The sequence below is a fragment of the Mustela nivalis genome (genome assembly GCF_964662115.1).
Source record: "Mustela nivalis genome assembly, chromosome: 9".
NCBI lineage: Eukaryota > Metazoa > Chordata > Mammalia > Carnivora > Mustelidae > Mustela > Mustela nivalis.
In genome coordinates, this window is record NC_139028.1 from 45,334,754 (window position 1) to 45,360,896 (window position 26,143).

General features: G+C 38.5%; 1 protein-coding gene across 7 annotated transcripts; it reads right to left on the reverse strand.

Moving 5' to 3' along the window:
• Positions 1-24,277, reverse strand: LOC309841195 (ester hydrolase C11orf54 homolog). Of its 7 annotated transcripts, none has more exons than XM_082684121.1 (10): positions 24,032-24,243; positions 23,544-23,742; positions 19,263-19,405; positions 16,535-16,633; positions 11,922-11,995; positions 11,639-11,740; positions 10,513-10,689; positions 8,966-9,115; positions 2,164-2,280; positions 1-1,202 (listed from the first exon to the last, which is right to left on the reverse strand). In XM_082684121.1, exons 3-10 carry the CDS (start codon positions 19,315-19,317, stop codon positions 1,029-1,031), a joined length of 948 nt encoding a protein of 315 aa, XP_082540247.1. In that variant the 5' UTR covers positions 19,318-19,405; positions 23,544-23,742; positions 24,032-24,243; the 3' UTR covers positions 1-1,028. The 7 variants fall into 7 exon arrangements, with proteins under 7 accessions (XP_082540247.1, XP_082540248.1, XP_082540246.1 ...); XM_082684122.1 differs by having other exon boundaries at positions 24,212-24,228; XM_082684120.1 differs by lacking the exon at positions 23,544-23,742 and having other exon boundaries at positions 24,032-24,277.
• Between the last annotated feature and the right edge of the window lie 1,866 nt (positions 24,278-26,143).

The following is a 26,143-nucleotide window of genomic DNA, read 5'->3' on the forward strand; positions in this document are numbered from 1 at the left end:
TTGTGAATATAAAACTTTTATTCATTTTTTTGCTTCAGACTGGTACTTATTCAAAAATAACATTTAGGAGTTTATACTTACAGGACATGTTATAGGTAACATCCAAAGAAGACAATCAAAAAATATTTTTTGAAGATTTAGTATGTGTTTGGTATTAAAGAACTCCTAAATTTGCACATGATTAGCATTAGCAAGATTAAGATTAGACAGTTGATTTCTAAAAATTATTACAGAAGAATATTGAGGAAAACTTTGATAATTACAATCAGTAAAATAGTATAATTTTTTATTTTACAAAGGACAGTGGTCATGTTTAGCAATAGCCTCATTGGTAAATTAAAGTAAACTTACTTCAGTGTTGTATTTTGATGCTGTTTCTTTTCCCTTTCTTTCTGGCAAATAACTGACAAGGTACCAACTGCTTCCAATTGGCAAGCCAAACAAAGGGGCCATCATGGCCTACCACCTAGTTGCCAATGTTTGTGAAAGGCAAACTGCAAACTTCTGAGTATGGTTCAGCCCCAGCAAAAGGGGTAAAGTTGCTTCCTTGGCCCACCTTATTCCATGGAAAAAAGTATACTCTGATTTCTGAAATGGATTTTCTATATTCAGTATTAAGACTCAGCAACTATCAACATTTGCAAAACTGTTTCTATACCCAGAAATATCCACTTAGGAGTTGTGAGACTAATTTGAAAAATTTAATAATGTTACACAAATTTATTACCAGTAGACAGTAGGAATAAATCATATGATTCCTGATTGTCTTTATACTTAAGGTATAAACATAAGACTGATTTTGCTATTATTAAAGAATACAAAAATAATGAAGAACATTTTCATTATGTATCTTGGTTTCCAAAAATCTCTAAGGTAGTTCCACGAAACAATAGTGTAAATGTCAACATACCTTTCACTTAAAGATCAAAAAATGGGATTTAAGTAGTGAGATCATTTTTATTGGATTTTATAGTAGTATCAATTAATGAGTTAGTTAACTTTAGTTAATTATTTCTTTTTCATTTGACTTAATCTCGCCCAAATAAATGGGTCTCTTTTGGTTGATCAATGCGATATAGAAACTCTGCAGGCAAGAAGTATCCAAGGTATTCCACTGTGTCGGGGGTAGTATCATAATGGTAGTGTCCACCTTCTCCATGATGACTAAAACAATGAGTGTGCTCCAATCGCAAATCAAACCCCTATGACAACAGACAAGCTATCATTAGCATTCAAATCATTTTGGATAAAATTTGTTTAAGGGGGAAAGGAGATCTTTTCATTAATGTTACAATAGTTTTTATTTTATTTTTTAAGTAAGTAACATATTCACTTAATTCAAAATTCAAAGGGTGAAGGATATATTCATTAAAATGTGTCTTTCCATCTCCTGCCTTTACTACTTACTCCCTTTCCTTGCAGGCAACCAGTGTAAGCAGTTTCTTATATATCCTTCCAGAAAAAGATTTACTTTTGTAATTTTTACTCAAATAGTAGCAACTTATACATACTGTGCTGAATATTGCTTTTCTTCATTCAACAATACACTTGACATCTTAGTGTATCAGATTATAAAAGAGCGTCTTCTTTCTTTTACACCTACATGGCATTCTATTGTACATACACAGCACTTCCCAACTGACATTTAGATTATTTCCAATTCTATCATAGTAATGCTTTCATGACTAACCTTTTTTAATTAATAATTTCACATACTTTTGCATATATTTAATGATAAATTCCTAGAACGTATATGTAATTGTTAGATCAAAAATATGAACTAGTCAGTATTCTGGTAGTTACTTTCTTTGACTTGGTCTGTATTACATCTTTTTCTAGTGTATAATATTAAAATATAATGAATAATATAATGAGCAACAAATAAGATAGGAGACCTGAATCTTGGTCTTGATTCTACTATTTAATAACATAACTTTGGGTGTTACTTAAAATACCTGTGCCTTCATTTGCTCAAAGGTAAAATCTGCCCTGCCTAATTCATAAGGTGGTTAGCCACCTGCTCCTTTATCTTTCATGATAATTCTGGAGACACGCCTAGCTCTTAAATAACAACACAACAGTGCCTAATTTCAAAAGAATAGCCTAAAAATTAAGCATTATCACTGTATGACACGGCAATATGGGAAACAGACATAAGCTTACCGGGTCTCTGGAGACAAAAACTGGCAGACAAACCAAAGGAGCTTTCATCTCATAAAAGCGCAACCATTTATTCACCTCTTCATCAGAGTTCAATGGGCAGGAAGAAAATTCTGTAGGCTACAATAAAAGATCATTATAAATATATAGAATATTATTAAAATTTTATATATAACTTTATGAAGTTCAAAATTTAAGCCTTCTTATATATTTATTTATTTTAGAATCAAAACAAGTTACATACCCTAGTTTTCAAAAGGATCACCAATCAAGCATATAAGCTAAAATGTATGAATGAATAAATGAAAGAAGGAGTCTATTACTACCTTTTTGTTTTTCATAGCCTCTCAGTTTCCTGGAAATATATCCTCATCCTAATTTTAAATCTCATACTGCTACCAGTAGATGGGTGGGGGGGAGGGGGAAGCAAGGCATTAGATATTGGAAGAATCATCAAAAATAATAAAATACTAAGGAATAAACTTAATCAAGGAGGCAAAAACTTGTACTACAAAGCATTGCTGAAAGAAATTTTAAAAGATTTCAACAGGGGCACCTGGGTTGTTCAGTCTTTCGAGTGACCAACTGGATTCCGGTTCAGGCCATGATCTCAGGATCTGGAGATCAAGCCCTTAGTCGAGCCCTATGTGCAGCTCCCCCACTGACCCCTTGAGCCCCCTCTCCCATGGACCCCCAGCCCCACTAGGAGGGCCACAAGGAGCTCTGAGGGCATAGCAGGGAGTCTGCTTCTCTCCCTCTCCTTTTGCCCCCCGCCACACTTAATATACATGCACACATGTGCACACTCTCTAAAATAAATCTTTAAAAAAGATAAAAAGATTCCAATAAATGGAAAAATAACATGCTCACTTCGGCACCTTTTTCTTCAAAAAAAGAAAAGAAAAAGAAATTTAAAAAAGGAAAAATATCCTGTGTTTATGAACTGGATATGGTTAAGATGTTAATACTACCAAAAGTGATCTAAAGATTCAGTGCCATCCCTGTCAAAATCCCAAATAAGTTTTTTGCAGAAATAGAGAAGAATCCATCATAAAATTCATATGGAATCACAAGGGACCCGGAAGAACAAAATCAATCTTGAGGGAAAAAAGAAAGTTGGAAGTCTAATACTTCCTGATATCAAACTTACTACAAGTAATCAAAACAGTGACAATGGCATAAAGACAGACCTAAACATCAGTGGAACAGAATAAAGATCCCAGAAATAAACCCTTGCACATACAGCAAATAATTTTCAATAAGGGTATCAAGACCATTCAATGGAAAAAGGAGAGTCTTCAAAAAATGGTGCTGGGAACACTGAATATTGATGTGCAAAAGAATGAAACTGTACCCTTAATATATATGTAAACAAAACTTAACTCAAAATGCATCAAAGACCTAACTGTAGGAGCTAAAATATAAAACTTAGAAGAAAACATAAGGGAAAAGGCTTTGGATTTCACCATAATTTCTTAGATTTGACATCAAATGTACAGGCAACAAAAGGAATAAACAAGTGGGACTACATCAAATTAAAAACATCTGCACTGTAAAGGAAAACAATCAACAAAATGAAAAGACCATTTATGGAATGGTGAAAAATATTTGCAAGCCATATATCCAAAATATACAAGGAACCCATACAACTCAATAGCAAAAAAACAACCCAATTAAAAAACAGGCAAAGGAACTGAATTAGACATTTCTCCAAAGAAGACATACAAATGGCCCAGAGGTAAATGAAAAAGTGCTCCATATCACTCATCATCAGGGTAATGTAAATCAAAACAATTAGATAGCACACCTCACTCCTGTGAGGATGGCAATTATAAAAAAAAAAAAAAAAACCCAAAATATGGAGAAAAGGGGACCCTTGTATGCTACTAGTAGGTGTGTAAACTGGTACAATGATTATGGAAAACGGTATGAAAGTTCCTCAAAAAACAGAACCATATGATCAAGTAATCCCACTTCTCCCACTACTGGGTATATCTATCAGTGGATGGATGGGTAAAAAAAAAATGCTTTTTGGGAGCCTGGGTGGCTCCCAAAATCTTTAAAAAGATTTCAATAGGGGCACTATTGTTGGGCGACTGCTTCCAGCTTAGGTCATGTTACTGGAGTCACGGGATCAAGTCCCACATAAGGCTTCCTGCTTAGCAGGGGGCATGCTTCTCCCTCTGACCTTCCCCCTCTCATGCTCGCTCTCATTCTCTCTCTCATAAATGATCTTTTAAATATGTTTAAAATTGTTTTTATGTGTGTGTATGATTTAATTATATATGTATGTGCATGTATATAAAATGGTGATATATAGATGAATGTTTTTCAGAATTAGAAAGGAAGGAAAACTCATAATTTGTGACAACATGGATGAACTTGGAGGACATTATGCTAAGGTGAAATAAGCCACACATAGACAAATACTGCATGATATCACTTATTGGAATCTAAACAGTTCAACGTAGAGAAAGAGACTAGAATGGTGGTTGCCAGAAGTTGGGGGTGGGGAAAACGAGGTGTTGGTCAACGGGTACAAAAACTTTTCAGCCACAGGATGGGTGAGTTTTAGAGATATGATGTGCATTAGGTAACTACAGGCATACTGGAGTTACTGTGGGTTCTGTTCCACACCACTGCAATGAAGTGAATTTGCGACACAGCAAGTTGAGTGAATGCTTTGGTTTCCCAGTGCATGTAAAAGTGATGTTTACACTATACTGTAGCCTTTGAAGTGTGCAGTAGCATTATGTCTTAAAAATGTACATACTTTAATTTAAAAAATACTTTCTGGCTAAAAAATGCTAACCATCATTTGAGCTTTCAGTGACTCATAACCTTTTTGCTGGTGGAGGGTCTTGCCTCTGAGTTGGTGGCTGCTGAGGGATCAGGCTGGTGGTGTTTGCTGAAGGCTGGGATGGTTGTGGCAATGTCTTAAAATAAGACAACAATGAAGTCTTCCATGTCAATTGACTCTTCCTTTCAGGAATGATTTCTCTGCAGCATCTGAGGCTGTTCAACAGCATTTTACCCATAGGAGAACTTTGAAAATTGGAGTAAGTCCTCTGTTGCTTTAGTAACTAAGTTCATGTAATACTCTAAACCCTGTGTTGTCACTTCAACTATCTTCACAGTATCTTTACCAGGAGTAGATCCTGTCTCAAGAAGCCACTTTCTTTGCTCATCCATAAGAAGCAGTTCCTCATCTCGTAAAATTTTGTCATGAGATCACAGCAATTCAGTCACATTTTCAGGCTCCACTTCTAAATCTAGTTCTCTCCCTGGATCCACCACATCTGAAGTGACTTCTCCACTCAAGTCTCAAGACTTGACCCCAGGACTCTGAGATCATGACCTGAGCTGAACGCAGATGCTTAACCACCCAGGCACCCCTCACATATGTTCTTAATACCATCTAGAATGGTGAATCTTTTCTAGAATGCTTTCAGTCAACTTTGACCTGAGCTGCCATGAATCTATGGCAACTATAACCTTACAAAATGTATTTCTTAAATAATAAGACTTGAAAGTTGAAATTACTTCTTGATCCACAAGCTACAGAATGGATGTTGTGTTAGCAGGCATGAAAACATTAATCTTGTTGTGTGTCTCCATTAGAGCTTTTGGGTGACCAGGTGCATTGTCAATGAGCATGAACGGAGTATTTTTTTTTCCGAGCAGTGGGTTTTGACAGTGTACTAAAAATGGTCAGTAAACCATGTTGTAAACAGATATGCTGTCACCCAGGCTTTGTTGTTCCACTGGTGAGCACAGGCAGGGTAAATTTAGCATAATTCCTAGGAGCTTAGGATTTTCAGAATGCTAGATGAGCAGTGGCTTCAACTTCAGGTCACCAGCTGCATTAGCTTCTAACAGGAGAGAGTCAGCCTGTCCTTTGGAGCTTTGATGCCAGGCACCGACTTCTCCTCTCTTGCTATGAAAGCCCTAGATGCTATTTCTTCCAACAGTGGGCTGTTTTGTCTACATTGAAAATCGGTTGTTTAGGGTGGCCACCTGTAGTAACAATCTTAGCTAGGCCTCTGGATCACTTGCTATAGCTTCCACATCAGCAAGCTCTGCTTCTCCTCAAACTTGTATGTTACAGAGACAGCTTCTTTCCTTCAGTCTCATGAACCAACCTCTCTTAGCTTCAGATTTTTCTTCTCCAGCTTCCTCACCTCTTTCAGCCTTCATAGGATTGCTCTGGATTGGGCTTTGGCTTAAGAGAATGTTGTGGCTGGTTTGATCTTCTATCCAGACCACTAAAACTTTACCCATATTAACAATAAGGTTGTTTTTCCTTTCTTATCATTTCTGTATTCACTGGACTAACACTTCTAATTTTCCTTCAAGAACTTTCCTTTGCATTTACAATTCCCTAACTATTTGGACAAGAGGTCTAGCTTTTGGCCTTTCTTGGCTTTTGATATGCCTTCCTCACTAAACTTAATCATTACTAGCTTTTAATTTAAAATGAGAGAGGTGCAACTCTTCATTTCACCTGAACATTTAGCGGCCACTGTAGTGTTATTAATTGGCTTCATTTCAATATTGTTGTGTCTTAGGGAATAGGGAGGCCCAAAGAGAGAGAGACCATAAATGGCCAGTTGGTGAACTGGAACTGTCAAAACATACCAACATTTACTGGTTAAGTTGTCCATCTTATATGGATACAGTTTGTGGCGACCTAAAACAATTACAATAGTTACATCAAAGATCACTGATTACAGATCACCATAACAAATATAATAAGGAAAAAGTTTTTGAAGTGTTGCAGGAATTACCAAAATGTGACACAAAGACAGGAAATGAGCAAATGCTCTTGGAAAATTGGTGCCAAAAGACTTGCTTGATGCAGTGTTGCCACAAACCTTCAATTTATGAAAAATGCAGTATCTGTGTAATGCAATAATGTGAAACACAATAAAACAAGGTATGCCCATAGTTAGTAATGAAGTATATTAAATACTTGCATATTTAAAAATCCTATAATTGTTTGGTATTTATGAATAGATTTATCTGAAATTCTGTTTTTTTTTTAAGATTTTATTTATTTATTTGACAGACAGAGATCACAAGTAGGCAGAGAGGTAGGCAGAGAGAAATGAGGAAGCAGGCTCCCTGCTGAGCAGAGAGCCCGATGTGGGGCTCGATCCCAGGACCCTGGGATCATGACCTGAGCCGAAGGCAGAGGCTTTAACCCACTGAGCCACCCAGGCGCCCCTGAAATTCTGTTTTTAATAATTTGGAAAGTTAAGTATTTTCCCAGTGTTGTGTTTTTCTTTGCAAAATCAACTGGCTTGCTATTTAAAGTTATCAGGATGGGATGCCAGGGTGATTCAGTAAATTATGCATCTGATTCATGATTTCTACTCAGATCTGATCTCAGGATTGTGGGATTGAGCATACTGGGTTCTACACTCAGCATGGAGTCGGCTTGGGATTCTCTCTCTCCTTTCCCCCCTGCCCCTCCCCACTCACGCACATGCTCTCTCACTCTCTCTCTCTAAAATAAATAAATAAAATCTTTTTTAAAAAATACAATAAAAAATAAAATTATCAGGATAAAAAACATTAAAACCAAACAACTTTTGATGATTTTACTGAAAAAAAAATGGAAAGGAAATTAAGTTCTAATAACTTAAATACTATTGATTCATTCACCTCCAAAAATAATTTTAAAACCCAAATGCCCCAGGTCTTGCTTTATATAGTAATACATCCTTAATGTCTTCTAAACTTGTGCAATTAGCCCATAAGATTATAAATCTCATAATGAGTGCTTTGCCCATAAGCACAACCATCTTTTTTTTTTTTTTTTTTGAGAATGAGTCAGAGTGAGAGAGAGAAAGAGAGAGAGAGACGGAGAGGGGCAGAGGGAGAGGGAGAGAGAGAATCCCAAGCAGGTTCCATGCCCAGTGCAGAACCCAGTGCTGGGCTTGACTTCACAACCCTGAGATCATGACCTGAGCCAATAATGAGTTGGATGCTCAACTATCTGAGCCACTAGGCACCACACCACAACTGTCTTTTTTTTTTTTTAAGGTTTTATTTATTTACCTGTTAGAGCACAAGCAGGGGGAGCAGCAGGCAGAGGGAGAAGCAGGCTCCCTGCTGAGCAAGGAGCCTGATGCAGGACTTGATCCCAGCACTCTGGGATCACAACCCAAGTCAAAGGTAGATGCTTAACCAACTGGGCCACCCAGGCATTCCATCTACCACAACAATCTTTTTTTTTTTTTTTTAAGATTTTATTTATTTATTTTTCAGAGACAGAGGGAGATAAAGTGAGGGAGTGCAGGCAGACAGAGAGGCAGAGGGAGAAGCAGACTCCCTGCCAAGCAAAGAGTCCAATGTGGGACTCGATCCCAGGATCCTGGGATCGTGACCTGAGCCGAAGGCAGCTGCTTAACCAACTGAGCCACGTAGGCGTCCTTACCACAACCATCTTAATAACAAAGTCTATGTATGGAATTTGGAATTCTGGCAATAACAATGATAATCCATGTCTAAGGCTTCTACTCACATCTCTCTGGATCTTAAAAACAAATGGAATGAAAAGAAAGTTTTAATTTATTAACATGAAAGAAAAAAAGACCCTAGTTAGACATTATCTCACAGTGTGATTTACAGTATTGTTTGTCATTTTTAAGTTTTAAAGTAATACAATCATAGTAAAAGTATAGGTACAGGGTATCTTTAAGGACAGAATTCTCAATGTATATTAAAAAATCCTAAGATCTTATGTATATGCACATACATACCCATATACACATGCATGTATATACATGAAGGCCCTTACCATTATGTGAGTCTTTGCTTTTCCCTTCTGAATTATGAAGGTACCTCCCATCCCTACAGGTTTATCTCCATAATGTTTTTCAAGAGTCTGTCTCATACAAGTCACAAAGTTAAGTTTTCCAGTTCTTCTTTTTGCTTTCACCTCAATGACCTAGAGAGGACATAAATATGCATACCATTGTCCTAAGTTGCAAAACTTTATGTGAATAACTATCAAAGTGAAACACATAGTCTAATGCCATAAAGCAAATATTCACCTGTTTGCTTAGAGCACCCACACAGGAGTTTAGTGAGATATCTCAATCCTGTCTTGGTCAATGATATATATTATATACATATAAATATATATATAGTAAATTATTATTCACTCTAGTAAGTCTTATTTATGCTTTCTTGGACAGAGAGAGTTACAGCAAAAGTCCTCAACTGAGCTCTAGAGATTCTTACCTTTATATGTCAAGGTGGTAAATGGTTGAGAATTCCTGGCTTAAAGGGGTTAGTTAACCTTTGGTAATTCAGAGGGGAGGAGACAGTGATTGCATTTTCTCTCTTCCCTTAAAACTCTCGATTTGTATTACTTCCACTTAATTAGGTCTTTTTTTTTTTTTTTTAAGAAGGCTCCACACCCTGCATGGAGCCTGTCTGAAGACTTGAACTCACAACCCTCAGATTGAGTCTGAGCTGAGATGAAGAATCAGATGCTTAATCAACTGAGCCACCCACCCATACACTCCTTAATCAGGCCTTTAAAAGTCATTACTCTGTTTTTCAAAGTAGCTAAAGTAGCTACCTTTATTTAAAAATCTGAGAGTGCTCACAACTGCTAACACTGTAATCATCTTTTTGTGTTCTACAGGAAGTAAATATGAAGTGAAGCATTAATTTTCCTTCCCACCTCCTTGCTATAATATTTTGCTACCACCACTTCTGTCTAGATCAACCAACATCTGATCCACCAGGAATGAACAAATTTCTTCTAGACTAACTGCAGGTAGGCACTATCTATTTATTTCAACTGAATGGCTCATGTATTCTACTCACTCCACACATGAATATTGTTAACCTTTTATTCCTCAGAAAAAAAGGTACTGCTCACTAAGTTTTTTGTTTGTTTGTTTGCTTACTGAGTATTCTTAACCTCAGTTTTATTTATTTATTTTTAAAGATTTACTTATTTATTTGACAGACAGAGATCACAAGTAGGCAGAGAGGCAGGCGGAGAGAAAGGGGGAAGCAGGCTCCCTGCTGAGCAGAGAGCCTGATGTGGGGCTTGATCCCAGGATCCTGGGATCTTGACCTGAGCTGAAGGCAAAGACTTTAACCCACTGAGCCACCCAGGCGCCCCTTAACCTCAGTTTTAAATAAGACTTTCTCCTTGCCTATAAGTACCATAGTAATCTTTTATAACTGGGTTATTTAAAGGAATCTGACATAGCTAGTTTTGACTTTTCTTAAGAAAACAATATTTGTGGCAATGAAAGTCCAACTTTTTAGCTGAGAATTTTTAATTTTTGGAGAATACGGTGTCTTTGTGAACAAAAAAATCACCTTTCCAGGTTGACCCTCACTGGCAAAAAGATTAGCCAGTAATGCACACCCAAAATCATGGTATTTCTCACTGTATTTCTCTAGGAGGCACCCTCCATCTGCAGGGTTAACACGGGCAAAGTAACTTCCATTCACTGGAGGTTTGTGTTCACTTTCTGTTTGAATGACTGGCATAAACTAAAAATAAAAGTAAATAAGAAAAGTAAATTAGTTAACCCTGACATCAATATGCAAAGAGAATATTTGAGTAACATAACGAAGTATCTTTATTCTCGACTTAAGATATTTTATTTTCAGGACCTAGTAAGAAAACATGAAGTATGAAATATTTAATTTGAGATTCAAAATGTTAAGGATTTACAAACATCCAAAAAATTGAAAAAATATTCTGTAAAGTGTTTACAGTATTTCTTACAGTGTTTCTATAACATTGTAAACTGTGCTTTAAAATGACTTTAGATTAAAAAGTTTTTTTCTATATTGAACACTGGGAAAATTATTTTAATCTTTCTACAAAAGAACTTATAAGACTACTGACTAATGGTCACTTCTGAAGAGGTGAAGGAATGGGCAGACTGAAGAGGTCCTTCACTCTTCTATTTAAGAGATGTGAAGAAACAGTGACACTTTTACGTTATAAATATACTAACATACACAGAAATAGATAGTACCTTTCATAGGTAATCATCATACCATGGGGTAGGTCCTTACTATTTAGTCCGAAAGAGGGAATTAATGAGATTATTAATTATTCCATTCATCTTCTGATTAAAAGCTGTTCTTATATCAAAGGGAAAGATTTATAGTGAAGCTAGGAATTCTCTGATGTGTAAGAATTAAAATCTTTCACAATCCATGGTCCTCAGCAGACCACATTAGGACTTCACACTCATCTGAGTGCAGACCCCAAGAAAATCTGAAATTAGAGGTCTGTGCTCCATAACAGTTAGAGCTTGTGCTATAGTCCAAATCTGTATCAAACAATATCAAATCTGTGAAGAAAGGTGACATCGATAATTTTTAGTTCATTCAGAAAGTAGACTTTCTGATAGGGGTATGAAAGAAAAAAAGATAAGTCAACTGTCAAATCAGTAAAATAGAATAAAATAATTAAATGTATGCTGACCTCACAGTTGAACCCAAGAGTCTGAAATGGGCCTGCTCCTGCTCCAAGAATAAAAGCTCCAGGAAGCTTGATTTCTTTTGCAATCTTATTTATATCATAAACCTAAACAAGAAGAAAAAATATTATTTAAATGATAACTCATACAGCTCTCTTGGTTTATGTTTTTTGACTGAGTCTATTAACACCTCCTTGCCATATTGGTCCATGGATCTTCTAATAATAAGAGGAATCAACCCAGTTCTTTTAATCTTCATGTGAATGTGAAGAGAAAAAGTACACTTACTTTTTCTTTTTTTACAAGAGGCAATAAGTAAGGCACACCTCCTACTTCTGCAATTCTAGTTTTCCCACAGATGCCTAAAAAAAAAAGTCATCTTAAAAACAGGTATACATCTAACTTAAGTATAAAATGCCAAAAGGCACTAATTTAATTTATTAAGAGTAGGTAACTTTTCCGTTCTCAGTTTTACAAGTAGCAGGGGATGGATGATGAAAATAGCTATGATCCCTATCCTATTCTAACTACTTATGTTTCCAGTATTGTCATAACCAAGCATGACTTGATATAGTTGGTAGCATAAAGGAAACAGAAAGTTGGTAACAGAGCAAGGCTAGAATTGAAGCCGAAGTTTGGATTGTATGAGATTTCTAGAATTAGTCTGTAATGACTTATTCCTTTAAAGATCTGTGCTTTTGGTTTTGGGACTTGGTTAAAATTGTATTTTAATATAGAATATTTTGTTCTGTTAGAGTTATTAGTTCCTTAAGAAATCCATACTCGGAAATCAAAGTTGTTTGTTCCCAAGGTTGTTTATAGAAATCCAAGTAATTAGAGATAACTTCAGATGCTGTTAACTTTCTACTTACATTTTTATTTTTATTCTTTTTTAAGATTTTATTTATTTATTTGACAGAGAGATCACAAGTAGGCAGAGAGGCAGGCAGAGAGAGAGAGGAGGAAGCAGGCTCCCCGCTGAGCAGAGAGCCCGACGTGGGACTCGATCCCAGGACCCTGAGATCATGACCCGAGCCGAAGGCAGCGGCCCAACCCACTGAGCCACCCAGGTGCCCTCTACTTACATTTTTAATTAACATCATAGGTACAGCTAGAACACAATCTGGGAAAGGCCCATTCTTTTATTTTTTTTCCAAATGTAGAGAGAGAATTAATTATCTTTTGTTTGGGTAAAAGTAGTCTTGTCAGTTTCACACTAACATCACAAAGTAAAGTAGATATAATTGCTCTATTTCTTCAGTTATGCAGAGGGCAAATGTCCAAAATTTTTACAGATCCCACTTATAATTAGGGATTTTAGAAATGTCTTCTGTGGTATCAGGAGAAATTACTCATGGATAAGAATCTTTCTCATAAGTGATAGTAATGTTGAAGTTATCTTTTTGTTTTTGTTTTTGTTTTAAAATTTTAAGTAGGCTCCACCCCCAATGTGGGGCTTGAACTCATGACACAGAGATCAAGAGTCATATGTTTTATGAAGTAAGCTGGCCAGATGCCCCCAGTAATGTTGAAGCCGAAGGAAACCATTAGGGGACTATTTTAGTAGTCTAGGGAACATACAAGTAATGAGCTAAAAATGGTTGGCTGTAGAGATGGAGAAGAGGAAATTAAGAAAAAGAACAAGGGAGAATAGACAACTACGGTGAAGGAATGAGTTAAATTTTAGATATCCTTAGTATATTTAGGCAGAGATATCCTGTAGACGGCTGGAATTACTGATCCATAGCTAAGAAAAAGAGAGACCAAGGTGAGATGTGCAGATTTCAAGTTCTTGTATCCAAGTAGTAATTTAAAACCACAGGAGTGGATGGAAAACTGCGGAGAGATTGTATAGAATAAGAAGAGGCTAAGGGGGCGCCTGGGTGGCTCAGTGGGTTAAGCCGCTGCCTTCGGCTCAGGTCATGATCTCAGGGTCCTGGGATCGAGTCTCGCATGGGGCTCTCTGCTCAGCAGGGAGCCTGCTTCCTCCTCTCTCTCTCTCTGCCTGTCTCTCCATCTACTTGTGATTTCTCTCTGTCAAATAAATAAATAAAAAAATCTAAAAAAAAAAAAAAAAAGAAGAGGCTAAGGAATGGATTCTAGAAAATGTCAGGATTTAAGAGCCTGCCAGAAAGAGAAAGGAGCTAGACAAAATAAGGAAGAAAGAATATGGAAGTAGGAAAGATACCAAGGAAGAAAAGGCAAAAGAACCAAGGAGGGGGAGAGAAAATGTCAGACAACAGCCACCAGATACTATGAAATATGTGAGAGATCAGAAAATACTAGTGAACATACCAAAGTCACTGGTGACTTCAGTAAGCCCTGAATGTAGAAAGTACCTAACTACATTTGTGAAAGATCATTCATATATAAACATACATATCTAGGTTCCTTAGTGTTATAATTTAAAGGCTTACAAATTATTGACTAGAAAATTCTTTGGATGACAGAATTAACGTTAGCCATTTTCTCTTTTCCTTGTATTCTTCTGTTTTCTGATTTTACATTTTATTTTAACTAATTAATTACTTATGTAGTGGGGAGAATAGATTACTTTTATAATTGGAAGAAGCATGGCTATAAAAAAGCACTATGCTAAATGCTTTCAAGGTACAAAGCAAAAGGGCACCTGGGTGGCTCAGTTGTTAAGCGTGATCCCAGGGTCCTGGGATCAAGCCCTGGACCTGCTCAGCAGGAAGCCTACTTCTCCCTCTCCCGCTCCCCTGCTTGTGTTCCCCCTCTTGCTGTGTCTCTCCTCTGTCAAATAAATAAAATCTTTAAAAAAAAAAAAGATACAAAGAGAATTTGTCATCTGGAACACAAAACTTCTAGCATTTACAGGTAGATTTAAAATCAAAGACTGTTTAAACTGGAAAGACCAAAAGGAACATAAAAGCCAAATCTCTCCATCTTATTATATCTGAGGCCCAAATACATTAGTTGGCTTAACTAGGGTAATGAAATCGGTACGTGGCAGACAAAGAAGCAGAGTCCAGGACTTCTGTACAAAACTACTTTTTAACAAAGATGTCAGTTACATAATCAAAGAGGGAGTAGTGTGAGTGTTTATCTCAAATCGCTCATCACAGTAGGGTATAATGGGAGAAGGTCAAACTTTCAAAACAGACCTTAATTTTTTTTTTTTAAGATTTTATTTATTCATTTGACAGACAGAGATCACAAGTAGGCAGAAAGGCAAGCAGAGAGAGAGGAGGAAGCAGGCTCCCCGCTGAGCAGAGAGCCTGATATGGGGCTTGATTCCAGGACCCTGGGATCATGACCTGAGCTGAAGGCAGAGGCTTTAACTCACTGAGCCACCCAGGTGCCCCTTATTTTTTTTTTTTTTTATAAAGATTTTATTTAGAGGCACCTGGGTGGCTCAGTGGGTTAAGCCTCTGCCTTTGGCTCAGGTCATGATCCCAGCGTCCTGGGATGGAGTCCCACATCAGGCTCCTTGCTCAGCAGGGAGCCTGCTTCTCCCTCTGCCTCTGCCTGTGCTCACTCTCTCTGACAAATAAATAAATAAAATCTTTAAAAAAAAAAAGATTTTATTTATTTGACAGACAGAGATCACAAGTAGCAGAGAGGCAGGCAGAGAAAGATGGAGAAGCAGGCTCCCCACTGAGCAGAGCGCCCCGGGGCCCAAAACAGACGTTAATTTTAATCCAGCTTATGATTACTACTGAGTTTGCTTAGCCTCTAAGCTTTTCATCTATAGACTGGGGCTAGTCTTGACCTTGCAGGATACTGTCAAAATTAAGATATCAAATATAGGTTTCCATTATCATACAAATTATATTTACTTAACCAATATTAATATCCCTTCTTACTTTAAACATTGGCTGGATGATCACTTGATAAATAAGTATTTCACAGATGATTCAAATACAAGGCTTTTTTTTTTTTTAAATAAAGGTTTTATTTATTTATTTGACAGACAGAGATCCCAGGTAGTCAGAGAGGCAGGGAGAGAGAGAGAGAGGGAAGCAGGCTCCCTTCAGGGAGCCTGATGCAGGCTGAGGTGGGGCTCGATCCCAGGACCCTGAAATCATGACTCCAGGACTCTGAGATCATGACCTGAGCTGAAGGCAGAGACTTAACCCACTGACCCACCCAGGTGCCCCAAATACAAGGCTTTTAAGATCCCTGCTGGTATTGAATAAATAAATAAAAACATAAAAATTTATGTTTTTATAAACAGTCACTTCAACAGTTAAAAACAAAACTGTCACGTGGGGGCGCCTGGGTGGCTCAGTGTGTTAAGCCTCTGCCTTCAGCTCAGGTCATGATCTCAGGGTCCTGGGATCCAGCCCCCACAAGGGTTTCTACTCAGCGGGGAGCCCGCTTCGCCCCCCACCCTGCCTGCCTCTCTGCCTACTTGTGATCTCTCTGTCTCTCTGTCAAATAAATAAATAAAATCTTTAAAAAAAAAAACTGTTGGGGTGCCTGGGTGGCTCAGTAGGTTAAAGCTCTGCCTTCGGCTCAGGTCATGATCCCAGGGTTTTGGGATGGAGCCCTGCATTGGACTCTCTGCTCATCAGGGAGCCTGCTTCCTCCTCTCTCTCTGCCTGCTTCTCTGCCTACTTGTGATTTCTGTCTGTCCAATAAATAAATAAAATCTTTAAAAAAAAAAACTGTCATGTGATATCAAGGATTCCAGACTATTGAATAGCCATTATATAACCTATGAAAATAATAGAAGTGCATAAAACAATATTTTCCAAAAAGTATAAAATGAAATTTGCTCAATATAAGAAAATAGCACAGAAATTCAGCATAATTTGGTCTACAATTTGGGACAATATCCTTTATTTGTAGATAATTTAAGATGATCCTTCATAATAATTCTGGTTTCAGGAAAAGATTAGGACTGAAAAAAGTGAATTGCAAAAATTGTTTACCTTTTACAGGAAATGTAAATGGCTCCTTAGTCAAATCAGGGCAATCAACCACAGAGACCTGGACATCAGCAAAGTTATCCTTTAGCCCCTTCTGCAGAACTGACAAAGACAAGGGAAAAAAGGTTACTTAACATTAGGTAAAAATTTGCCATCGTATATCAAATCTTCCCTCAACATTTTGGGTATCATACTTCCAATCTAAACATGTATTACTAAAAGTTGGGGGGAGGGGTGTACCTGGCTGGCTCAATCAGTAGATCAAGTGACTCTTGGATCTCAGTTCAAGCCCCAGGTTGGACATAGAGTTTACTTAAAAAAAATAAGGGACGGGGGAATGGTCTTCCTATTGAGTGTAATTAGACATTAGACACACAATTAATCAAATGTATAATAACAGATACCCCCATAAAAATACTACAAATCTGTAGAAATTTAAACCACTGAAGATAAACACTGCACTAAGGTGAGGACTACCTTCCTTTTGGGGACAGAATTCCAAAGACCTATTGAAATGTATATATTTAAATGTTAGAAAGTAAGCAGTTACATGCAACAATTTCATTGATACTTGAAGACAAAATGTTAAGCAAAAGAACTAAGACACAAGAGAGTATATATAACTTCACCTATATATACTTCAAAATCAGGCAATTAATCTAAGGTGACAGAAGTCAGAACCGTGCTACCTCTTGGGTAGAGATACTGACTGGAAAAGTAAATAAAAGAGTCTTCTGGGATGCTGGAAATATTATATATATATCAGTCTGGATGGTAGTGACATGGGTGTAAACATTTTAAAGTTCATCAAGCTGTACACTTAAGACTAGTGTACGTTAATGGAGATATAACTCAATTAAAAAGGTAAAAAAGCAAACATTTCAAAGTTGTAAATATAGGGGCAATGTACTTCTTTTTCCTTTTTTTTTAGAGAGGAGGAGTGGGGAGGGGGAGAGAGAGAATCTTAAGCAGGCTCCATGCCCAGTGTGGCACCCAACATAGGACTTGATCTCATGACCCTGAGATAATGACCTGAGCCAAAATCAAGAGTTGGACGCCTAACCCACTAAGCCACCCAGGTGCCCCTAGGAGCAATGTACTTCTAAGGGTGATAAGATTCCACAAAAATCTCTTTGAGAGTAGTCAGCCATTAGTTTAGGTTTTATAGAATCAGATTCTCCAAAACATGAAATCATCTTAAATCTAACCATGTAGACATTCCATACCAGATCCTTTATCTATATAAAAACAAAAACCAAGTTGCCTGGAATATTTCCCTCCCTAAAGACTCCACACTTATGAACAGATTAAGTAAGATTTCAGCATATGGAAGTATAATAAAATCTATTTTTTATCAATTTCAAAGAGACCAAACTTTGGCTATAGGATTTTCTGTAAAACTAAAAATAAATTTTAAGCCAAAAAACTCAGATTCCATTTCTATTTTGTACTGAATATATCCTATACATATAGAAGACACATAAAACACAAACATTCAAGAGGAGATAGATGTAGAAAGGCCCTCAAAGAAATGATTCCTGGCTATCCCAGCATACCAGGGAAGACAGAAAAGAAATACAGGCAAAGAATACTAGTGATATAGGTTGTTTACCAGCTGCCACCTAAAAAGGAAGGTCAGAAGAAGAAAGCCACAACCAAGCAAACCCGAGTACACTTCTTGACTTCAGCCTTATCAGGAAGACAGCCAGACCATCAGGATGGGTGCACTGAAAAGGGAGGGTTCTGCAGGTATCATCAGAACCTAAAGGCTGTCAAATAAATGTTAGCTTTCTGACAGGCTATATAGTTTTGGGTTAGTACTATTCCTCAGTTCATTTCATGTTCCTATTTTTCTTTTCTTTTTCTTATCTATCACCCCTCCTAATTAATCTTGTGAAGCTGCCTTAAATTCTTATTTGAATAAGGGGAAATGTATAAAAATACACGCAGAGAAATCTAAGCAAGTTCATTGGCAGTCTATCATATCAGGAGAAGGGGAAATAGTAGCAATATTAGGAACATGATTAACATACCACAGAAGTTTATATATTTAAAGAATATTTTAACTGGTAAAAAGTTAAAATTGTATCACACATACTTAAAGCTCAGATTATTGTATTCATTTTCACACTGTAAAGTTAGTATCTTAACAAGAATCTTCAAATGGGTGAGTTTAGTTTTTTTGGGAGAGGTCATAATTTTGGACTCTCAATAAATATAGTATGAAGAGGGGTGCCTGCGTGGCTCCAGTGGTTGGGCATCTGACTCTTGGTTATGGTTCAGGTCAGGATCTCATGGGTCACGGGACAAAGCCTGAAGCTCAGCGCCACTCGGGGCAGAGTCGGCCTGGGATTCTTTCCCTCTTCCTCTCCCTCTCCACCTGCCCCTCCACCTGCTCCTCCACTTGCTCATGCTTTCTCTCTTTCTCACTTTCTCCCTGAAATAAATAGATCTTTAAAAAAAAAAAAAAGTACAAAGAGATATCGAAAAGGAAAATGAGGGAGAGGGAGAAGCAGACTCCCTGCTGAGCAGGGAGCCAAAGGCGGGGCTCTATCCTGGGATCATGAGCTGAGCTAAAGGCAGACGCTTGACTGACCAGCCACTCAGGCACCTCAGGAAAATGAGTTCTACATTGGAAATATTATTGCATAAATCATACCTTAGAATATTTTTATTTTTTAAGTTTTTCCTTAGAATAATTAAAAAAACTCAAAGTTATTAGTGTACTTACCTCCAGCAAGCTCCTCGAGACTTGGCACATGAAAAGAATACTCAGCACAAGCCATTTCTTTCTTCTTTAGGTATGAGGATATACACACGAAGCTATGGTAGGCTAATGATCACAAGAGTTCACCGTGCATGAAGAGTGTTGCTCTGGAAAGGAACACAGAGTTCAGTTATATAAAAAGGGCAAAGGGCATTTATATTTCTTTCCTCACAGAAAGGCAACCACAGTTCCCAGTATTTAACATTCCAAGTGAGAAATGCCCAAGTAACCTTTTTTAATACTGATACTTTAAAAGTCAACACTTAAAATAGACAAAAGGAAATGCCAAACCAAGAAGGCACAGGATTCATTTTCTTTAGTCATATATGTGGCTCAAACATGCAGTTTACTAATGGCTGGTTTAAGAAACACAGGTCCTGAAGAAAAAAGTAGTTTCTAAGGTTTGTAAGTAACTGTTTAAACGGTTGTAGCTAACAGTATAGGACGCTCAAGTAATTCTCTCACAGATAATTTGTGTTTTTTAGTTTGTATTTGATAGGCTAAAACTTAAACAAGCTTCTTAGGCTATCACTTCTACAAAAGAAAATTTAAATTACTAAGAGAAATGCAAACTTCTACAAATGAGCAGCTATTGAAATTCAAATAGTTACTTTTACTTAAAAATAAATAAAAATACTTTCTTGGTAAGCAGCTTTAATGTTCCATCATTCTAATGACCTAACCAATTATAGTTTGATGTTTTAAAAATATATGCTAAGCAGGGGCACCTGGGTGGCTCAGTGGGTTAAAGCCTCTGCCTTTGGCTCAGGTCATGATCACAGCATCCAGGATGGAGCCCTGCATCCGGCTCCCTGCCGAGCAGGAAGCTCCCCACCCCCGCTCCGCCCCTGCCCCCCATGCCTGCCTCTCTGCCTATTTGTGATCTCTGTCAAACAAATAAATAAAATCTTAAAAATATATATATATGCTAAGCATATTTTACAATAGGTAGGCAAAGATCCACAGAGATTAGTATTTTACCTTAAGTGTTCAGGTGATAAGCTGTGCAAGCAAAAGTAATGTGGGCAGGGAATCTCAGCCAGTTGCAACAAAGAATGCAAGCAAAACTCTTTTAAGAGTGTTTCTAAGAGCACTATTCAGATTCTCGTTAAAATTGTTAATGGAACGCCTCATTAATTATTAATCTCAACAGTCTCTGCTACAAGCTTTCTTAGTAAGTAAAAGGTGGTCTTTCAATATCACTTGGAAAATCCCACCTGCCCCCATTTTTTAAAAAAATTTTCCAACGATTCTCAGGTTTCTTAGAAACTGGGTTTCTGATTTTTGTTTTGTTTTAAGATCTTATTTATTTGACAGAGAGAGAGAGAGAAAGAAAGAGCACATAAGCAGAGGGAGCAGCAGGCAGAGGGAGAAACATGCTCCCTGCTGAGAAAGGAGACCTATGTGAGACTCTATCCCAGAACGCTGGGATCATAATCTGAGGTGTTTAAGAACACCTTAGTTTAAGAACCTAAAACTGACTGAGCCACCAGGCATCCCTGGGTTTCTGCTTTTGATAATTTCAAACAATACATCCTCCACAAACATGCAAATCTCATACATTTAGGACTTAACATTTACATAAGTACTTCATCAAATACCAACTTTTATTAACCTTAAATTACATTATACACATAATCTAGTCTCCCAAATAAAATATCAACTGTTGATAATGGGCCCAAAGTTCTATATAATCATATTCCAATGATTTCAAGCATATTTTTCAGTTGAACATCTATAATTGTTCAGGAATGAAACATTTTAACTTTTTTTAAAATTAATTTCAGATGGACAGAAAATACATATAAATATTTCTGTATACTCTTCACATAGATTTTCCAAATGTTAATATCTTATATTTTCTTTATCAAAAAGTACTAATTAAGAACATGTCAGGGCTCCTGGGTGGCTCAGTGTTAAGCAGCTGCCTTTGGCTCAGGTCATAATTCTGGGGTCCTGGGATTAAGCTCCACATTGGGCTCCCCCTCCTCTGCAGAGGGCCTGCTTCTCCCTTTCCCTCTGCTGCTCCCCCTGGCTGTGCTTTCTCTATGTGTGAAATAAATAAATAAAATCTTTAAAAAAAAAAAAAAAGAACATGTCAAAATCTGCTCAATAGTCTATTTATAATGAGGAAAATAAAGCACTCTATTTGTTTATAGTAGGAATAATAAAGGCAAGTTTAAATTCAAATACAATCCTAATTTTACACGCTTTGCTGTCTTTAAAAGGTCAGATTTTTTTGTTTGTTTCCTTTCCCCACCAAAATAAAAACAAAGTCCAACCCCTGGGGAGGATACAGTTGAATAACTGGTTTGGAAATGTAGAACTTCAGGCAAGCCAATAGCCCAGCAGGCACTGTGGTAATGTGTATATAAATGTGTTTATGTGGGAGAGAGGAGGGGAGGTTGGAGCTGGAATGATGAGAGAAGGGGGTTAGAAAGGTTCTAATATAAACTCAGGTATGGCTCTAGGAGGACAGTTTTGGGCCATAGGAAGCACAGGATGTTTACCCTCCAGATTCCATTGCTGGGAGTCAGTAACCCAGAGGGAGGGTCTAGACAAGGGAAGAAAAGGGGAGGTAGTTGGATAAGTGGAGCTGCAGAGACAGTGCCCAACAGAGTAGACCAACTCTAGCAACCAAGCCGATAACTATTTATTGACAGCTTGCTGGTCAACATAACAGGTACCATGTTAGGCACTTGACAATCTCGCAGAACCTCTCACACCAAATAGATACCATAAATCTCATTTTCAAAAGAGGAATAGGCTAGAGAGAATATATTAATTACTCGAGATCACTCAGCTATTAAAATGGCAGAAATAACTCAAAACCAAATGTAGCCCACTGTAAAGCCAGAAATGCTCACATTCTACCATGTGGGTTAACCTGTGTTTGAATGACACATTTCAGCTCCTCGAAGGAAGAATCTGTACAGAGCCATCTTACAGCACTCAGAGTTATCCTCTGTTTGCTTTGTTTCCTCCACCTAGGCCATGATTTCTGAAGATAGGGCTGTGGTTCTGTCTTCCAAGTGCCTTCCTAGTGGGCACCAGTTCAGCCATAGTTATTCATTGAATATTCACGGTATTTCAGACTCATAACGCTCTGGGATAGGGCTGGCCTCAGGGGTGTGCAACTAGTACAATGACACAGGACCATGTGCTCAGAATGGCACTGGTTTTATGCTCTGTTTTCACCAGCCTGAAATTCTTAGCCTTTTTTTTTTTTTTAAAGATTTTATTTATTTATTTGACAGACAGAGATCACAAGTAGGCAGAGAGGCAGGCAGAGAGAGAGGAGGAAGCAGGCTCTCTGCTGAGCAGAGAGCCCGATGTGGGACTCGATCCCAGGACCCTGAGATCATGACCCGAGCCGAAGGCAGCGGCTTAACGCACTGAGCCACCCAGGCGCCCCAATTCTTAGCCTTTTATTTGAGATTTTAAGGCCAATAGACAATGGAGCCTGTGCAGGATCAGAGGCCAGAGGGGCAAGGTGCATGTCCACCATTATTCCTTGCTACCTCATTCACATAAAGCATTTATGAAACCCCATGAGTGCAGAAAAATGGTGGACCCACCATCTGTGGGAATTCTGAGAGACTCCAAGTCCCAGGATTCCAAGTGTTGGTAGAATGAGCATACGTCAAGAAGTAAAAAAAAAAAAAAAAAAAAGTATAGGTAAGTTAGTTTTGGGCAGTTTCCATGTTCTAGCAAGAACAAAATACATGTTTGTGTGAGCTACAAAATATGAATTGTGAAATTTCACCCATTCTGCCTGCAAGTTAGTTCTTACATTTGTACTTAAAACTGGCATTGCATGCTATACGAAGTAAAATTCATGCTAACAATTTATATTTAAAAGTTTTCTTTACTTTGACATTAAACAGCAAATTTCTATTAATAATAATAATAACGCTATTAACATGCTATTATAACTGACAATAGAAAGTTAAAACACCATGGCAAGTCAAAGGAGATAATACAGAAGAAAGGAGACCCACTTATATTTTAGTACTTTTAGTGGCCCTTCCCCCTGCTTTTTGAACAAGGGACCCTGCATTTCATCTCCTCTGAGCCTCACAAATTACATAGCCAGGCCTGCTCCCACACAGGGCAGCAAGACATGTCCTACCTGTCCTGGAGCTTCCAAGTGTTTTGTAGGCTGTGGAGACGCCTAGAGGATTAGATTTTATGCCTGGAATTTTTCAATATTTAGAGAGAAACTGAGTAAGGCGATCAGATTACCTTCAAGGTCTGTTGAATCCTGGGATGACACTAAGTACACAGGACTAGGCAGCTTTACAGGTGTGTCACAGGATCCAAGAGGTTTGAAAGTGGACACATCAAACCAGCTTAATCCTTTTTGGAACTCCCTTAAGGGGGAAAAAACCACCAAAACTAAACTAGTTTAGACGGTTGCAACACTCAGTAGCCGTTCAGGAGGCTAAGGAGTCAAATCGCAGAAGAAAGAGAGAGAGAGACAGAGAGAGAGAGAGATGTTAACTAAGTCCTGGACACTGACCCTCAGTCTGGAGGGCAAGAGGGAGCTAACGAAACAGGTCCCAAGTTGGGGAGGAGAATGGGGTGTGCTATGGAGTAACACCGGCTTCCAGAACAAAGGTCACGCATTTGTTGGAGTCACGGTCAAAGCACAAGCCCGTCAGTTTCATACGGTTTCACTATTTTTGAAGGCAAAAGCAGGCATGACAAAACACAGCCGGCACCACACTCACCGCCACGCACGCGCCCCCGAAGTCTTTAGAAAACCCGAAGACAGTTCAGCAAGTGAGAGACACCGCAAACAGCCGAGCGGCTGACTCCTCTCAGCTCACATCCGCCCGGTTTAGTTGGCCCCACAATTTATTCTTGTCATCAGCGGATACGTTTACCCGTTAGGTTAACGAAATCCGCACCTGAATCCTGATTTTGTCTGTCAACCCCGCCTCCTCCGCTTTTGGGCGTTCAGGCACCGCCCACCGCCCCACCCCTCGCGGTTGTCAAAATGGCGCCCTTTCCTCGTGGCGTTCGACTGTTCTCGCGAGATTTCGCTCCCACTAGTAGCTGGGTCGCGGAAGAATCCCTCTTTTCGTTCCGCGAGGTTGTGGAGGTGAGCAGTGGTATGCTGTGGGGGCACTGAGGTGTGGCGTGCAGACCTCCAGGGCCTGCGTTGCGGAGTGCGAGTGCGCCACAGAGCCCCTGAGTGGGCCGGCAGTTTTGGTGCAAGCCATTTGCGAACCTGGGTGGGTAGGAATAAGGTAGGATTGGGCCTGGTGAGCGAGAGGAGCTGGCTTTTCCCGGGGTCCCCGCGTTGCTCGGGAGGCTCGAGCCGCGGAAAGCAGGCCCCGAGGGCGGAAGGCTTCGTGGCTGCGCTGTGTGGCCCGCGCCTCCGCGTTCATGGGCGTGCTGCCTTGTGTCTGGATGCAGATGTTAAAATTAGGCGTTACGGACAAGTACACGTTTTGTGATTTTTCCTAAGTGCAAGGGGACCATTTCTGACGCCTTCCGTGCAGGAGGTGAGGTAGGTGCTTCCTGGAGACACTCGCCCCAAGGTCAGGCATAGCAAGAGGTTGGAGGGATTGTTAGCACTGCGAAAGCGCGCCGCCTCGCCGCTGGGCCTCCCGCCGGATCTTGGGATGTAGAAGTACGCTGGTTAGGAATGCTTTCTGCAGGGTTTCCGGAAAAGCGGTTTTTTTTTGAGTTAACTCCACTGTGCTGTAGTAACCTAACCTTTTGGTATAATAGCAGTGCCGTTGGACCCAATTTTTGTTAAATTTCGTTTTTGAGCAGTTATTTCTGAATACTTAGGTTTTCGTGTTTTAAAAAAACAGAACATACCGTGAAATTACCACGAGTCCATCGGACATTTTGCAGATCTCTTAAGATCTTCCTGACCTTTTTGATTTCTTGTATTTGAGCTATTTTGTCATTTTATCCTAGGATCGCTTTCTTCACTATGTTGTCATTCTCAAGTATACTAAAGACAACACTAAAACGGAAGAATGTTGGTAGCCCTGTAAGGGAGATGAAGTAGTAAAATAGACTTCTTTTTTTGCCCCCTATTGTCGGATTTTCCAGTGAGATTATAAAAAGACAAAGGGCACCATTGTGTGGTCTGTTAGCCTTTCATTGAAAAGTGAGAATTCATAACTTGTTAGTACTCATAATAGCAAGGAGGTAATATGCCAAGGAAGAGGTTTTTTTTTTTTTTTTTTTTTAAAGCTTTATTTATTTATTTATTTATGAGAGAATGAGTGAGAGAGAGCACGAGAGAGGAGAAGGTCAGAGGGAGAAGCAGACTCCCCAAAGAGCCGGGAGCCCAATGCAGGACTCCATCCTGGAAGTCTGGGATCATGACCTGAGCCGAAGGCAGTCGCTCAACCAACTGAGCCACTCAGGCGCCCCCAAGGAAGAGGTTTTAACGAGTGACTTTGATGAATGAGAAGAGGCTGTAAGTGGAAATCCATTAGTTTGGATTGACCTAGTAAATGCTGATTATTTTTCCTGATACAATGAAGCAACACTGCCTTCTGACTTTGTATGTATAAGTTTTTCCAAGGAGTTCCCATCAGCTCTTGAAAAATGGCTTTTGGCCATCAATTGTATGTGAATACTTTTAATTGTATATTGCATAGTTAGTACAATTACATTTTGTATCATGGGAAGATGTTTAACCTTTTTTTTTTTTGGAAACGACAGTACTTACTGTTCTGGAATCTTACTCCACTGGATAGATTGAGAAGACAACTGAAAAATGGAAATTGGGAATTCAGTTTCCAGAGTTTAGAATTTGATTTGAAATGGATGATTCTTAACATAAAAATCCTAGGCCTAGTATATGATTTTTG